The sequence below is a fragment of the Tenrec ecaudatus genome, chromosome 6, assembly GCF_050624435.1.
Source record: "Tenrec ecaudatus isolate mTenEca1 chromosome 6, mTenEca1.hap1, whole genome shotgun sequence".
Classification (NCBI taxonomy): domain Eukaryota; kingdom Metazoa; phylum Chordata; class Mammalia; order Afrosoricida; family Tenrecidae; genus Tenrec; species Tenrec ecaudatus.
In genome coordinates this window covers 91420824-91436244 of record NC_134535.1, presented here as the reverse complement: position 1 = coordinate 91436244, position 15421 = coordinate 91420824, and the positions used below count along the sequence as shown (strand labels likewise).

Below are 15421 nucleotides of genomic sequence, written 5' to 3'. Positions count from 1 at the left end.
TTATAAATTTATCCCAAAATACTGAGCTTGATAAATAAAATCGTTGCCATATACAAGCTTAGCCCTGGCTGTCGATCTCCCAAGGAGCCTTCTTGGTGTAATGGTTACAAGTTGGACTGCTAACTGAAAGATCAGTAGTTCAAACTCACCAGCTACTCTACAGGAGAAAGATGGAGCTTTCTGCTCCTGTACAAATATAGCGTCAGAAACCCCAGGGGCAGTTCTACCCCGTCCTGTAGAATCATTTCGAGTCAGAATTAACTTGATGGCACTGAGTTTGGTTTTTCATTGTTTCTTTGATGGTTTTCTAAGGTCGAGGAGCAGAATAAGGGTACCAAGGACTTCGAGGTTCTTGCAGGACAGCAATTGATGGTGATTCATAATGTATGGCTTTTTTTAAGTTAAAAGAACATTTTATTGGGGGCTCTTATAACAATCCATACATCACTTGTATCGAGCATGTTTGTACACATGTTGCCATCATTATTTTTTAAAGATTTACTTTATATTTGAACCCTGGATATCAGCTCCTCTCCCCCCCCACACACACCTCCCACCCTCATGACCCCTTGATAAATTATAAATTATTGTTTTCATATCTTACACCGACTGCTGTCTCCCTTCCCCCACAGTTTCTGTTGTTTTTCCCCCTGGGGTGGTGGTGGTGGTTATGTGTCAATCATTACGATCAGCTTCGCCTTCCTCCCCACCTTCCCCCTCCCCTCCTGGTATCGCTACTCCTATTCCTGTTCCTGAGTTCCATGTGTCATGAGCTCTTATCTGCACCTGCGTATATGCTCTGGTCTAGCCTGAAGTGAAAGGCAGGGATGGGGTCATGGTGGGGGGAGGGGGGAGGAAACCTCAAGGAACCAGAGGAATATTGTGTGTTTCATTGGTGCTATACTGTGCCCTGGTTGACTCATCCTTTCCATATGGCCCTTCTGTGAGGAGATGTCCCACACAGATGGGTTTGGGGTTTCTGCTCTGACCACCCCACCCCCCTCATTTTCAATAATATGGGTTTGTTTGTTTGTTTGTTTGTTTGTTTGTTTTGGGTCTTCTGATGCCTGATCCCGTCAACACTTCATGATCACACAGGCTGGTGTGCTGCTTCTATGTGGACTTGTTACTTCTTTGCTAGATAGCTGCTTGTTTAATTTCAAGCCTTTAAACCCCCAGATCCCATATCTTTTAGTAGCTAGGCACCATCTGCTTTCTTCACTACATTTGCTTATGAACACGTTTTGTCTTCAGTGACCATACCAGGAGGGTGAGCATCACAGAATACCAGGTTGTTAGAACAAAGTGTTCTTGCATTGAGGCAGGGCTTGAGCAGAAGCCTAAAATCTCTCCACTAACTCAGTATATTGCCATATAAATATATGTACAAAGGCCAATACCTCTTATTTTTATGAATTAATGTATTTACATATGTACACACCTGTGTGTATACCTCTATCCACAGCTTTGCTTCCTAGATCTTTCTTCTGTTTCCTTTTACTTTCCTCCTGCCCCACCATCACACTCGCCCTTCTTCTGCTGCTTAGTAAATCCTCTCAGCTAGACTGCTGTTGCTCCAACAGCCCCAGGAGAAGGAGGGAGCGAGGAAGGTAGCGGTGAGCAAACGACGCCATAAACAGAATAGGCTGGGAATTAAGATGAAGATGTAGGACATAAGGTTTGGCTTTTGAGGGAGGGAACATCAGGCCGATCTGATGGACTGAAAAATGTGGAGGGGAGGTGATGGCTTTACTGCGCGGAAGTAGCTGGATGGACCACAGTGCTAGACAAATGGTGACAGTACTGTACATACTGTTTAAAAGGCTACCAAACAATGCCTGTTCTTAGTCTGGAAGCTCTGCTGAAACCTGTTCACACAGCCACCCCAGTACAAAAACCTAACAGTTAGTGTTGCAGCTTGGCTAAAAGCAAAAAAGACCAGAAAGATATTTACCTGTGTTTCATTGACTATGCAAAGTTATTCCACCATCTGGATTATAAAAAACCTATGGCTAGTCTTGGGAAGAAAGCTAATTCCACAACCCTTCATTGTGCTCGTGAGAACTTGTATGTGGTTTCTAACAGAACTAGAGCATGCTACATAGTTTAAAATCAGAAAACATGTGCATCAGAGTTGTGTCTGCATCTGTATTTATTCTGTATGCTGAATAAATAATCAGAGAATTCGATTGTATTAAGAAGAATGTGACATCAGGATTGGAGAAAGACTTAACAACCTGAGATGTGCAGATGGCACAGCCTTGCTTGCTGAAAGTGAGGAGGACTTGAAATACTCGTTGATGAAGACCAAGGATTGCAACCTTCAGCGTGGGTTACAACTCTATGTAAAAAAGACCACAATCCTCAAACTGGAGCAATAGGCAACATCATGATAAACAGAGAGGAGACTGAAGTTGTCGAGGATTTCATCTTGCTTGGGTTTACAGTCAGTGCCCATGGAAGCAGAAGCCAAGAGATCAAGCGATGCACTACATAAGGTAAATCTGCTGCACGAGTCCTCTTTAAAGTGTTGAAAAGCAAGGATATTACTTTGAGAACTAGGCGACCTGACCCAATTCATGATATTTTCAATGGCCTCATGTGCATGTGAAAATTGGACATTGAATAAGGAAGGCTGAAGACGATTCGATGCATTTGATTGTTGAAAAGTGCCATGAATGAACTGCCAAAAGAACAAACAACTGTGTCTTGGAAGAAGTACAGCCAGATTGCTCCTTAGAGGCAAGGACGGTGAGGTTTCATGTCATGTACTTTGGTCCCTGGCGGAGGACATCATACTTGGTAAAGTGGAGGGGTAGGAAAAAAGAGGCAGGCCTTCCATGAGATGGATTGCTGCTCCCTTCCACAAACATGGACACAAGCATACGGACAATGAAGAGGCCTGTGCAAGACCAGGATGTGTTTTGTTCCGTTGCACATAGGGTTGCTATGAATCAGAACCGACTCAATGGCACCTAACAACAAGAACGACACCACCAAAGAATTGCCCATACATTGTTAGTGGTAAACAAGTATTGCCTGGGACAAATAATATACTTTGTCATGTAAACCTCGTGTTAATACGTCTGAAGCATGAGTGGTCCCACAGAGACTTTTCTGAATGTAAAGTCTTTGCTCCTATCTATAAATTTTACTCAGAAAAGTATCAGTGTCAGACAAAAAGGATTTTCATTTTTCTTTCTTATTCAGAGTTGAGGAAAGAAATCCAAGTCAGGGACAAGTGTACAAGTAAATCGCAATGTAATTTCTTCTAGGGACAAGAGCTAGTGGACTCTGGAGCGCTCTTTGTGGTGGAATACTCTTAGGCTGCCAACTTTACACCTGATACAGGGAAGTGCAAAGTGTAGGTTTACAGATGCCATCCCAGTGCTATTGTGAACCTTTCATGAGAATTTTCCATATTTTAGAAATAGAAGATGAGCAAACCCATAACGCCGTCAACATATGTGCGCTGTCTCAATTTTGGAATAATTAGAAAGCTGTCCGACTATATTGACCCTCAAGAAGGATGGAAGAAGTTAGCTGTAGCTATTAAAAATCCATCTGGGAACGATAGATACAATCAGCTTCATATAAGGTAACGTACTTTTAAACTTTTTAACAAATTCTTATACAAGGTAGAAGGATTCATGGGTGTGACTTCGGTCTGATGTCATTTAGAATACAGCTGTCTACAGGGAAGCTAAAGGTAATAGACAGTCACTCTTCTTCATTTTTGTTTAACTCTGCATATTTCAACTGGGCTCATACCGTGACCCTCAAAATAATTTGTTCGCCTTAGAATTAGGATTCCCACCTTTGCTCAGCTTCTCTGTTTAGCAAGCTGGGGACAGCTGACTGCCTCACACTTCCCAATGCCAGATTGTAATAGTGTAAGGATGTTATAAAAATCTCTAGTAAAATTCTGGAGCCTCAACTAGATCTCCGTATGTGAATCTCAAAACCACTTGAACAATGTCCTTTGGTAATTTTCAAACTAACATTTTAAAGTTACTTCTTGAAAGTGTACACATCTCTGGATACATTTAGTCTTTAGCTAAGATTGTTCAACGCTATTTTCAGATGGATTTCATTCTTGCTTTCTACTCATCTTTGCTTGATTTCATGTAAAACAACTGCTAGTAAAAAACAAACAAAAAACATTGAGTCCATTCTGACACCTAGGCACCCTGTCTAAGGGCTCCGAGACTGAGTCTTTATGGGAGCAGAAACTTCATCTTTCTCCTAAGGAGTGGCCAGTAGGTTTGAACCCTCCACCTTGTGGTTAGCTGTCCAGCGCCTATCCCACAGCACCAGCAGCGGTCCTGAAAATAGAAGTACCCCACCAAAACTCACTGCCATCGAATCGATGCCAACTCAGCAACCTGATAGGACAGCATAGAACTGCCCCGTGTGATTTTCAGAGACTAATTCTTTATGGAAGTGGAAAGTCTTGCCTTTCTCACTCAGAGCGCTGGTGGTTTCGAACTGAGGACCTTGCAGATCACAGCTCCAGGTGTAAGCACTACACCACAAGAGCTCCTGAAATATAAGTACGCATTTTATTTTTGTCAGTCATTGTAGCTCAAACCTGTGTCCAATCTGTCGTTAGTAGCAAGAGGAAAAGAAATGTCATTTGTGATTTTCACCATTAACCTGCTAACGAACCGAAATGCTTAGCTGCCATATGAGCTCTTTCTCCCTAGAAGTGTTTCCTCATTAGAAGAGTGCACTTTTTAAATTACGTGTTTACACTTGAAAGTCAATTACTAAATATAGTTTGTGTTGAGATTAATGCTAAGAAACTATGGAGGCAGTTGAGACGGTGGTGAAAGGAAGGAAAAACTCTTCTTTACAGAAGAATTCCAGCAAATGCATCTAAAAGAATGATAGAATGTGAAGGTTAGCACTTGGCAGCCACCAGTGAATAATTGATATGTGCGTGACTCATCAGTGAGTGCTGAAGCATGAGATGAAGGAGAGGATGGTCACAAGATTTCACAATACCGTCCACAGATACCAAGCCTATAAATTATAAAGAGGATAAGGTACTTTTGTTCAGACTTGGTGTAAGCCTTAAAAGTGCAAGCTGCTGTTACGTGCCTTTCTACATAATAGCAGTGGGAAGGATACACTATTGCTTATACTACGGCCTTACCAACACAGTAACCTGAATTCAATCATGAGAAGATTGACACATTCAGATTCTAACACACACTGAGAGAGAAAGCAAGAGCACACTTGGACCAAAATGTCATGCAGTGAACCTTGGTGAAGAACACATTTGTTCATCATCATATTCTTATTGCTTTGGAACTTTTAAAAATAAAATATTTGAATGGAAAACAAACATTGGTTATGTTTTTAAATGTTACTTTCAAAAGCAATTTTTTAAAACATGGGAACAGCAAACTGTGCTGTCTTTTTCCTTCAATATAATTGAACACTCTCTCACTGCCATTGACTCATCACAACCCTTTAGGTCAGAGTAGAATGGCTCCTTTGCGTTTCTGGGACTATAACTCTCTGCAGGAATAGAAAACTCTTCTCTCTCCTGTAGAGCAGCTAGTGGCTTCAAACTTCTGACCTTGCAGTTACCAGCCCAACTCAGAACTCACTGTGCCACCAGGTCTCCTTTATGTAATTGAAGTACAGTTAAAAAAAATCAAAGGAATAATTTCCTATGCTTATGTCGATTCTATTAAGGAATAATTTCCTATGCTTATGTCGATTCTATTTCAGTAAGCAGCCTGATTAATTAGACTTCACAGAGCTATCAGACTCAGCGAGTTATGTAGGGGAGTAAATTATAACTTAATGAATTGAGAGTACACCTTTGTATTAAAATGAGATTTGAATGCAAATATCGACTTGGTTTTAGCTTATTAGCTATGTGGTCATAGATTGGTTACTCTTCTTATCCAAGCCTGGCTTTCTCATTACTAAAATAGTGATGATAGCCATAGGATCTTTGAGAATTTCATGCACGTCTCGTTTTATTGCTCTCCCCTTTATTGCACTTTACAAATAACTGCATTGTTGACAGATTGTCAGTTCATGTCAAGCCTGCCTCAATCAAGTCTGGTGTAGACATTTTCCCAGCAGCCCATTGCTCTTGTCCCTCTCTCTGTTACATTTTAGCTATTCTCACGTTTCAAACTTTTTCACAATGCTGTTGCACACTTAGTAGACTCAGTGTAGTGTAAATATAACTTTTATATGTACTAGGACACCAAAACATTCCCATGACTTGCTTTATAACAGTGGTCAGTAACCAAAACTACTGCAGTGTACCTTTAAAAGAGTCCATGTGCACTTTTCCCTTAGCCGAGTAAATATTCTGTTAAGTAATCAGCCAGTAATTACTTTCATTAGCATGTTTGACAGACTTTTTTCAGCTTCTCTTGTTTCCCTCTGTGTATTCCAATTGCTTCTCTCGCAGCCTTTTTCTTTAATCTTACAGGTAATAGGCTAAGAGGGAGACAGGGCCAGGAGGGACAACTCCTGTTCTCATATTAATTCTATTTGTATGCTAATTGTGATTACTTGTTATTTGCTTTTAAGGCGATTTGAAGCATTGCTTCTGAGTGGAAAAAGCCCCACTTCTGAATTACTGTTTGACTGGGGCACCACAAATTGCACCGTTGGTGACCTCGTGGACCTTTTGGTACAAAACGAGTTTCTCGCCCCTGCAAGCCTTCTGCTCCCAGGTAATCTGAAGATGACAACAACTGGGATGAAAAGACAAAGAACAGAAAGAGAAATATTTCTAGTTAGCCTTAGAATTTTCACAATGGGTTATCTAGTTATGTAGTGCTGCTGTAACATACGTGCCACAAATGGATGGCTTTCATCAGCATGAATTTATGCTCTCACCGTTGGGAGTCTAAATTCAGGGCCCTAGGTCTCTCTGTTAGCTTGTTCAGGTCTATGGAAAGGCTTCTGGTCTCTGTTAGCTTGTTCAGGTCTGTGGAAAGGCTCTGCTCTCTGTTAGCTTGTTCAGGTCTATGGAAAGGCTCTGCTCTCTGTTAGCTTGTTCAGGTCTGTGGAAAGGCTTCTGGTCTCTGTTAGCTTGTTCAGGTCTATGGAAAGGCTCTGCTCTCTGTTAGCTTGTTCAGGTCTGTGGAAAGGCTCTGCTCTCTGTTAGCTTGTTCAGGTCTATGGAAAGGCTTCTGCTCTCTGTTAGCTTGTTCAGGTCTATGGAAAGGCTCTGCTCTCTGTTAGCTTGTTCAGGTCTGTGGAAAGGCTCTGCTCTCTGTTAGCTTGTTCAGGTCTATGGAAAGGCTCTGCTCTCTGTTAGCTTGTTCAGGTCTGTGGAAAGGCTCTGCTCTCTGTTAGCTTGTTCAGGTCTATGGAAAGGCTCTGCTCTCTGTTAGCTTGTTCAGGTCTGTGGAAAGGCTCTGCTCTCTGTTAGCTTGTTCAGGTCTATGGAAAGGCTCTGCTCTCTGTTAGCTTGTTCAGGTCTGTGGAAAGGCTCTGCTCTCTGTTAGCTTGCTCAGGTCTATGGAAAGGCTTCTGGTCTCTGTTAGCTTGTTCAGGTGTATGGAAAGGCTTCTGGTCTCTGTTAGCTTGTTCAGGTCTGTGGAAAGGCTCTGCTCTCTCTTAGCTTGTTCAGGTCTATGGAAAGGCTTCTGCTCTCTGTTAGCTTGTTCAGGTCTATGGAAAGGCCTCTGCTCTCTGTTAGCTTGTTCAGGTCTATGGAAAGGCCTCTGCTCTCTGTTAGCTTGTTCAGGTCTATGGAAAGGCTTCTGCTCTCTGTTAGCTTGTTCAGGTCTATGGAAAGGCTCTGCTCTCTGTTAGCTTGTTCAGGTCTATGGAAAGGCTCTGCTCTCTGTTAGCTTGTTCAGGTCTATGGAAAGGCTCTGCTCTCTGTTAGCTTCTTCAGGTCTATGGAAAGGCTCTGCTCTCTGTTAGCTTGTTCAGGTCTATGGAAAGGCTCTGCTCTCTGTTAGCTTGTTCAGGTCTATGGAAAGGCTTCTGCTCTCTGTTAGCTTGTTCAGGGCTATGGAAAGGCTTCTGCTCTCTGTTAGTTTGTTCAGGTCTGTGGAAAGGCTCTGCTCTCTGTTAGTTTGTTCAGGTCTGTGGAAAGGCTCTGCTCTCTGTTAGCTTGTTCAGGTCTGTGGAAAGGCTCTGCTCTCTGTTAGCTTGTTCAGGTCTGTGGAAAGGCTCTGCTCTCTGTTAGCTTGTTCAGGTCTATGGAAAGGCTCTGCTCTCTGTTAGCTTGTTCAGGTCTATGGAAAGGCTCTGCTCTCTGTTAGCTTGTTCAGGTCTATGGAACGGCTCTGCTCTCTGTTAGCTTGTTCAGGTCTATGGAAAGGCTTCTGCTCTCTGTTAGTTTGTTCAGGTCTATGGAAAGGCTTCTGGTCTCTGTTAGTTTGTTCAGGTCTATGGAAAGGCTCTGGTCTCTGTTAGTTTGTTCAGGTCTGTGGAAAGGCTCTGCTCTCTGTTAGCTTGTTCAGGTCTGTGGAAAGGCTCTGCTCTCTGTTAGCTTGTTCAGGTCTGTGGAAAGGCTCTGCTCTCTGTTAGCTTGTTCAGGTCTGTGGAAAGGCTTCTGCTCTCTGTTAGTTTGTTCAGGTCTATGGAAAGGCTTCTGCTCTCTGTTAGTTTGTTCAGGTCTATGGAAAGGCTTCTGGTCTCTGTTAGCTTGTTCAGGTCTGTGGAAAGGCTCTGCTCTCTGTTAGCTTGTTCAGGTCTGTGGAAAGGCTCTGCTCTCTGTTAGCTTGTTCAGGTCTGTGGAAAGGCTTCTGCTCTCTGTTAGTTTGTTCAGGTCTATGGAAAGGCTTCTGGTCTCTGTTAGTTTGTTCAGGTCTGTGGAAAGGCTCTGCTCTCTGTTAGCTTGTTCAGGTCTATGGAACGGCTCTGCTCTCTGTTAGCTTGTTCAGGTCTATGGAAAGGCCTCTGCTCTCTGTTAGCTTGTTCAGGTCTGTGGAAAGGCTCTGCTCTCTGTTAGCTTGTTCAGGTCTGTGGAAAGGCTCTGCTCTCTGTTAGCTTGTTCAGGTCTGTGGAAAGGCTCTGCTCTCTGTTAGCTTGTTCAGGTCTGTGGAAAGGCTTCTGCTCTCTTTTAGTTTGTTCAGGTCTATGGAAAGGCTTCTGGTCTCTGTTAGTTTGTTCAGGTCTGTGGAAAGGCTCTGCTCTCTGTTAGCTTGTTCAGGTCTATGGAATGGCTCTGCTCTCTGTTAGCTTGTCCAGGTCTGTGGAAAGGCTTCTGCTCTTGGTCAGTTTATAGTTTAGGAGAAAGATCCTTGTCTCCTTTCAGCATCTTGGGGCCCAGTGTTCCTTGGAGATCTCCATGTGCCTTAGCATCACTCTGCTCCTGGATCTAGGATGTTCTCAGCACAGGGACGAGGGCATTAAAGGACATGCTCTACTCCCAGTTTTTCTTTCTTGGTGGTAAGAAGGTATCTTTCAGGTTTCTTGTTTAATCTTTTTTATTTCTCAAAAGAGATCGATTGATGAGAACAGCCTAACCCTGGAGATTGCAACCTGCCTCGTGATCATATCTGCCGCAGATCCTCATTAACATTGTAGAGTGTAGGATTTACAACACAGAGGCTAATTGCATCAGATCACAAAATGGGGGTAATTACATAATAACTGCATGATAATCATGGACACATAATGGGTGGGTTGGGGAGCATAATTCAATCAACCTTACTTTCATTCATACGGTTCTGTTCACTATTTGAATGCTTCCCAGTCCTCTGGCGTGCCACAGACAGAGGCCACTAGAGCCAGCTGCTCAGGTGGGAGAAGACTTCGTCATGTAATTGGCTCCCATCAGAAAGCCAGGCTGCTGTGAACCCACTGGGTCTTGACAAGAGAATAGGTCTCGGAATCCCAGTTGGAGCTGTAGGAATTTCGCTCCTGCTGAGCCTTTTGGTTCATGACTTTCTGGAGTTGGGCTCAAGTCTGTGTTCTTGAAGTACCACAGGTGATTCTGGTATTTGTGGGTCACCGAGCAATCACTGACTACACTGCTTTCCACACTCCCCATAGTAAGTCCTCACCTGTTAGTCCTCACATGGTTGCTTGTGATTTCTTTGAAGTTATGGAGCTAATGTGGAAACAGAGATGGTGCTCACTTAACTGAGCGCCTCATGGAATTTTTTAATAGAATTTTTTTTCATTGAAGGTCAGCTGATAGCATATTTTATTTAGCAGATGCTGTTCCCAGAACTGTGACCACACTCCCTTGTCCAGAGGCTATAACCGCTCAGCAGCAGCAGCAGGCCCCTTTCTGTGACCAAGATGGACCTTCTGCGATGCCAGTGCTGTATCTTGACCAAAGCCGTATGCCTCCTGACTCCTCGAGTGCGGAAAGTGAAAGTTTCGGAGTTAGTGACACACGTAAGTATCATTTTTGTACTTCCAACCTGTGAACTTGCCATGAAGGCCATCATTGCTTTAAAACAAATCTTCCCTTCTTTCTGTGCAGGAGCCCTGGTGGTATAGTGGTTACACATTGGGCTGCTAACTTCAGGGTCAGCAGTTCGAAACCAGCAGCCATTCCTCAGGGGCAAAAAATGAGGCATCCTACTCCTGTAACGAGTTACAGTGTCGGAAACCCGCAGGGGCAGTTCCTCCCTGGGCTCGTGGGTGGCCGTGAGTCAGAACTGAGGTGATGGATGTGAATTTGGCTTGATTGGGTTTCAGAGGCACAGTGGCAAGTGTGCTTTTGTAGTTTTTGTTTTTCTCCACACTGCCTTCCGGGTATTAGTGTACTAACAGTGAGTGGCAATCGTAAGGCCTGCAAACCACCACAGAGGCTATGAAAAAAATAAGTAAATATTTACATAAGCTGCCAAGATTTTTTTATTGTAAATTAGGTGGGGGTTTACATTCCATATCAGCAACTTTGTATTCAACAGTTAAAATAACTAATCAGCCCCTTTATTAGTTGACCCCACAACTCACCCCCTGATTTCTCTCCTCCCAGGATCATTTTTTTAAAGGGGAACTGGGGAGCAAATAATGCGGGAGGGGGCGGAGCTCTAAAACTGATTGTGATGATGTTTATACAACCCTTCTTTCAAGCAAGTCTCTGTTGGAATCAGCCAAGAACCAAATAGAATCCTCAAGGTAGAGCTTACCAGTTATCTTTTTTAATAATTTTACTCTCTTCCATTTGCCTAATCAAAAACTGTAACTATTTCTACAAATCTTTAGAAGTAGAAAATATTGAAAGTACTAAAATCAATTTTTTTTATTTTGCCCAGGCACTCATTTCCTTATTTTATTGGCATAGGTTTTCACAGTTTTTCATTTTACGAATTGAAGAATGTCACAAATAACTTTGATGAGCGGCCGCTTTCCGCTGGTGGTAATAAAATGGGAGAAGGAGGATTTGGAGTTGTGTATAAAGGCCAAGTGAACGACAGAACCGTGGCAGTGAAGAAGCTGGCATCAGTGAGTTATATTTCCAAGGACACAAAGAGTTAAGGAGAGAACTGCTCCCTCTCATGCTTTATCACTTTTAAATAAGTTATTAGGAAATATAATCATTCACTGTACACATATTTTGGTAAAAACATTATTCTAAGTATGGTAGTTATTAATTTAAAATTTCTTTCAAAGCTATAGGCCTGACCCCTAGACAGATACATATGTATATTAAAAAAGTGTGTAGGTAGGTAGGTGGGTTAGGTGGGTGGAGGGATGGATAGATAGATAGATAGATAGATAGATAGATAGATAGACAGATAAATAGATAGATAGATGGGTAGATAGCGGGGGGGGGGGGGGGGAGGGACAGTCAACTTTTGAGGAATCCACTAAGGAAAGTTGAAGAACCCTGATCTACACCATGTTTCATACCTAGTTGAGATTAAGGTGGTCACGTGGGGAGGGACTTCACAAAGGTTGTAGAAAATGTTCATTTTATTTTCACAAAACTTTTTCATTTTTCCCTCCACATTTAGAAAAATAAAATTTTCATTACATTATCCTTCTCGGTTTAAATGTAGAAACTATACATTAAGAGAAAAAGAATGTTCTCCTTTGTGTCCTTTTGTCGCTATTAAGCCGTTCCGGACTTACAGCTTTGTTATACCCTACATCTGTGTCGGGAGGGGGGCCTGGTGGCACAATGGGGTACATACTCACTGCTCACCCGGAAGTGGGCAATCTGAACCCCCCTGCTCCCCAGGAGAAAAGACCAGGTGATTAGCTTCCCAAGAGATTACAGCCTGGGGAACCATTGGAGGCGGTTCTGATCTGTCTTACAGGCTAACTATGTCTGTAAAAGGTCTTGTCTTGAACTCTCAACAGGGAAGATCTACTCTGTCTAAATATTGATACTCTAAAAATATCAATATTAGTGGATGTCAGTGATTTAAGGAGAATACTCTGTTAACTTTTCCTTTCATTTTTTTACACAAACTTTTTGACGCCCCCTGGTATAATGAATATTCATATGATAGTCACCTTTTTCAGATGTGCTTGTGGTCTGTGATAGATTCCCCTCCCCCAATGTTAACGCAGTGACTTCTCTATGAGTTCATTTTGTTCGCACAACACAGGCATTTGCCTGGTTCTTTTCTTCCACTTTGTGGGACTAAAGGCAAATCGCTACTCTTCCTAGATCTCAGTTTTGTAAAAAGTAAAGAACAATGCCTTTCTGTTGTAAAGAAAACGGTCTCCAGAACTGCTTCAGCTGGTTCCCCAGGCTGTAATCTCTTAGGGAGCTCATCACCAGTCTTTTCTCCTGGGGAGCAGCTGGGCAGTACCCGTTTGCCAGCTTCCTGGTGAGCAGCTGAGCAGTACCCATGGTGCCACCAGGATGCCCCCGCCGTACACAGCTGTAGGGTATAGCAAGGCTGTAAGTTCTGAGCAGCCCAATGGAGACAAAAGTACACAAGGAGAACATTCTCTTTTTCTCTTCATGTGGAGTTTCTACATCTGAAACTGAGAAGGATAATGTAAGGAAAGTTATTTTTCTAAACAAGGTGGGGTGGGGGAGTCCAAATATTTTATAAAAGTTGAATGAAAATTTTCTACAGGGTCCTTCAGCATTACTTAGTGGATTCCTCAAAAGTTGCCTGCCTGCTATCTATCTGTCTTCCAGTTTTAGGAGACAGGGATTATTATATGGGATGATACTATATTTCACTTTACTTTTTCAGATGGTTGACATTAGTACTGAAGAACTGAAACAGCAGTTTGATCAAGAAATAAAAGTACTGGCAAAGTAAGTGTTAACTGGCAGTGTGAAAGAACAGGGCAAGGATTTCTTACCCGCCGGACACCATAAACTGCTCATTTCACATGCACGCAATGACAGTGGAGGGTTTAGAGCAGAGGGCCTGAGACTTCCTTTGGATCCGTGGTCCCATGGCTCCATCGACTCCCATGTGGATTCTGAACAGCGGTCAGATTTTAAGTCACAGCCAAGTACAGGGAATTCCAGTGCCCTTGTAGCTTTCCATTATCACGATGTCTGTTCTAGAATTATGAGAAATAAAGTGTGAGATTTTTTTTTTAAGACACTTATACCCTAATAGGCCCTTTGACAGGACAGGGACTCGGATGGTGTGGTGGCTAAGGTGCCCAGCTGCTAACCAAAAGTCGGGGTGAGTCCCACCAGCTGCCTCAGAGCAGGAAGATGCGACTGTGCTTCATAAGGATTCCCAGTTTGGGAGCTCCGCAGGGACAGTTCTGTTCTATAAGGTCACTATGGGATGAAATGAACTTGACAGTCATGGTTGTTGTTTTTTTGGGGGGGCGGTTTATTTGGTTTGGCATTTTTGGCAGTGGGGGTGGGGTTTAGATATCAGATAAAGGACATTGGTAGTTCAGTGTCAGAATGCTCACCATGAGAGACAATTGATTTCCATCACCAGATAATACACCTCGTATGCAGCTTCCACCCATGTGTCAGAGGAAGCTTGCTTGCATGTTTGAACCTGGACAGGTTTCCATGGAGTTTATAGGCTCAGAGAGACTAGAAAGAAAGGCCTTTTGATCTACTTCTGAAAACCAGCCAGTGAAAAACGCTGTCACTAAATATGAGAACTGGGATTCATACCCAGATCTGCCTGGTTCCAAAGCTTGAGATTTTGGTCTGAACCTGAATGGGCCTAACTCTTTAAAACCAGTTTACAAGCATAAGGTTCCTTGCTAATGGCTAACCCTCAAGACAGAAATAATAGATGGGATTGATTTAGTTAATAATGGAAATAAAACACCATCAGGGAAAAAGAATCAAAACTCCTTTATTTTTCAGGTTTTTGATCTATTTGCTCCATGATGTGTTCTAACAATTTTCCAACTTTATTGAACATATTTAAAAGCAGTTTAAGTTACTATAAAACATTCTAGCCTATATGATCTAGGAAGTAGCATGGGGTCCACTTCTGACCTTGTTTGGCTCCCAGGGCCAATTGCCACCAACAGAGGTCAGACCTGCTTCTTCCACCTTCTACCCCTTTTTACCCTGTGCTGACACCACACATCTCTACTTTGGAGGCTGAGTTCCATAATTCATTGCTATGGCCCCGCAGAACTCAAACTTGTGGGTTTTATAAGAGAAGTTAACAGGTTACAACTCAGATGAGAAATGCTCAAAATATAGTTGTTTAGTAAAGACAGTTTCTTCTCTGCCATGCCGACGAGCAAGCCTCTAGGAGGCCCTGGGCCTTTTGGCCTGGCCGCTGCCTTGCTCAAGCAATGTTACAAAGTACTTTTCAGGCTGCCAATAAATGCTCCAAGGACATGCCATTTTCCTATAAGCCTTAACTGAAAGGCGCTCAGCTCTACCTCCGTGGGTCAGCAAACCCAGCTCCCCCAAATAAGTGCCTGGAACATACTACTCCACCAGCTGCCTTCTCCCCAAAGGCACTCTGGTTGTACTTGTTCTGTGGGCTGGGAAATCCACTGTTGTGTGTCTGCTCTAACGCTTGTTGCCACTGTCAAAACTAGCTCCCGGATCAAGGAAGTTCAATGCACAGGACTCTCAGAATCCACAAAGCCTCTTCCCGTCCTGGAAGTGAGATCACCTCTTCTTGTTTCTGGGAGGGTTCATTTCATACCCAGCAGGATGACAGTCACAGTGAACCCTGTTAGCACTCCCTCACAAGTGACTCGTAGAGCCCAGCCAGTACCTTCCCACCCCACCAACTGCTCCCCAGGCTCCAGCAGGAAAACGAAGGCTGCTTGGTGGGAGTCACAAAGGCTGTGACTAGAAAAGCCATATGAAATAATCCACTGCACAGGATCCAACTATGACACTCATAGGCTTGTCTCTACTTTCCAGTCTCGCAAATTGAAGTCCTTCTGAACACCTTCTTCCATACATCTTTACAGGCAACAGACTCTTATCAGTGTGGAATCTAGAATTACAGGGTCAGAATAACTGAACTTTTTAAAGACTTTCGAATTCCATGCCCATGTGGCTTTATGGATAAATATAAAGCAGTGTGTGGCC

The 15421-nt window shown here is 43.0% G+C and overlaps 1 protein-coding gene across 4 annotated transcripts in view; it reads left to right on the top strand.

Annotated features, from left to right (window-relative positions):
* Window positions 1–15421, top strand: part of IRAK4 (interleukin 1 receptor associated kinase 4) — a 37321-nt gene that overhangs the window by 3066 nt on the left and 18834 nt on the right. The window contains exons 2-6 of one of the 4 annotated variants that reach the window (XM_075551854.1): window positions 3429–3598; window positions 6565–6710; window positions 10162–10347; window positions 11246–11406; window positions 13122–13186. In XM_075551854.1, coding sequence (XP_075407969.1) covers window positions 3438–3598; window positions 6565–6710; window positions 10162–10347; window positions 11246–11406; window positions 13122–13186 — 719 coding nt within the window. In that variant the 5' untranslated portion in view covers window positions 3429–3437. Of the gene's footprint in view, window positions 1–3428; window positions 3599–6564; window positions 6711–10158; window positions 10348–11245; window positions 11407–13121; window positions 13187–15421 lie in introns of all 4 variants that reach the window. The other 3 variants (XM_075551853.1, XM_075551855.1, XM_075551856.1) reach the window with 3 other exon arrangements.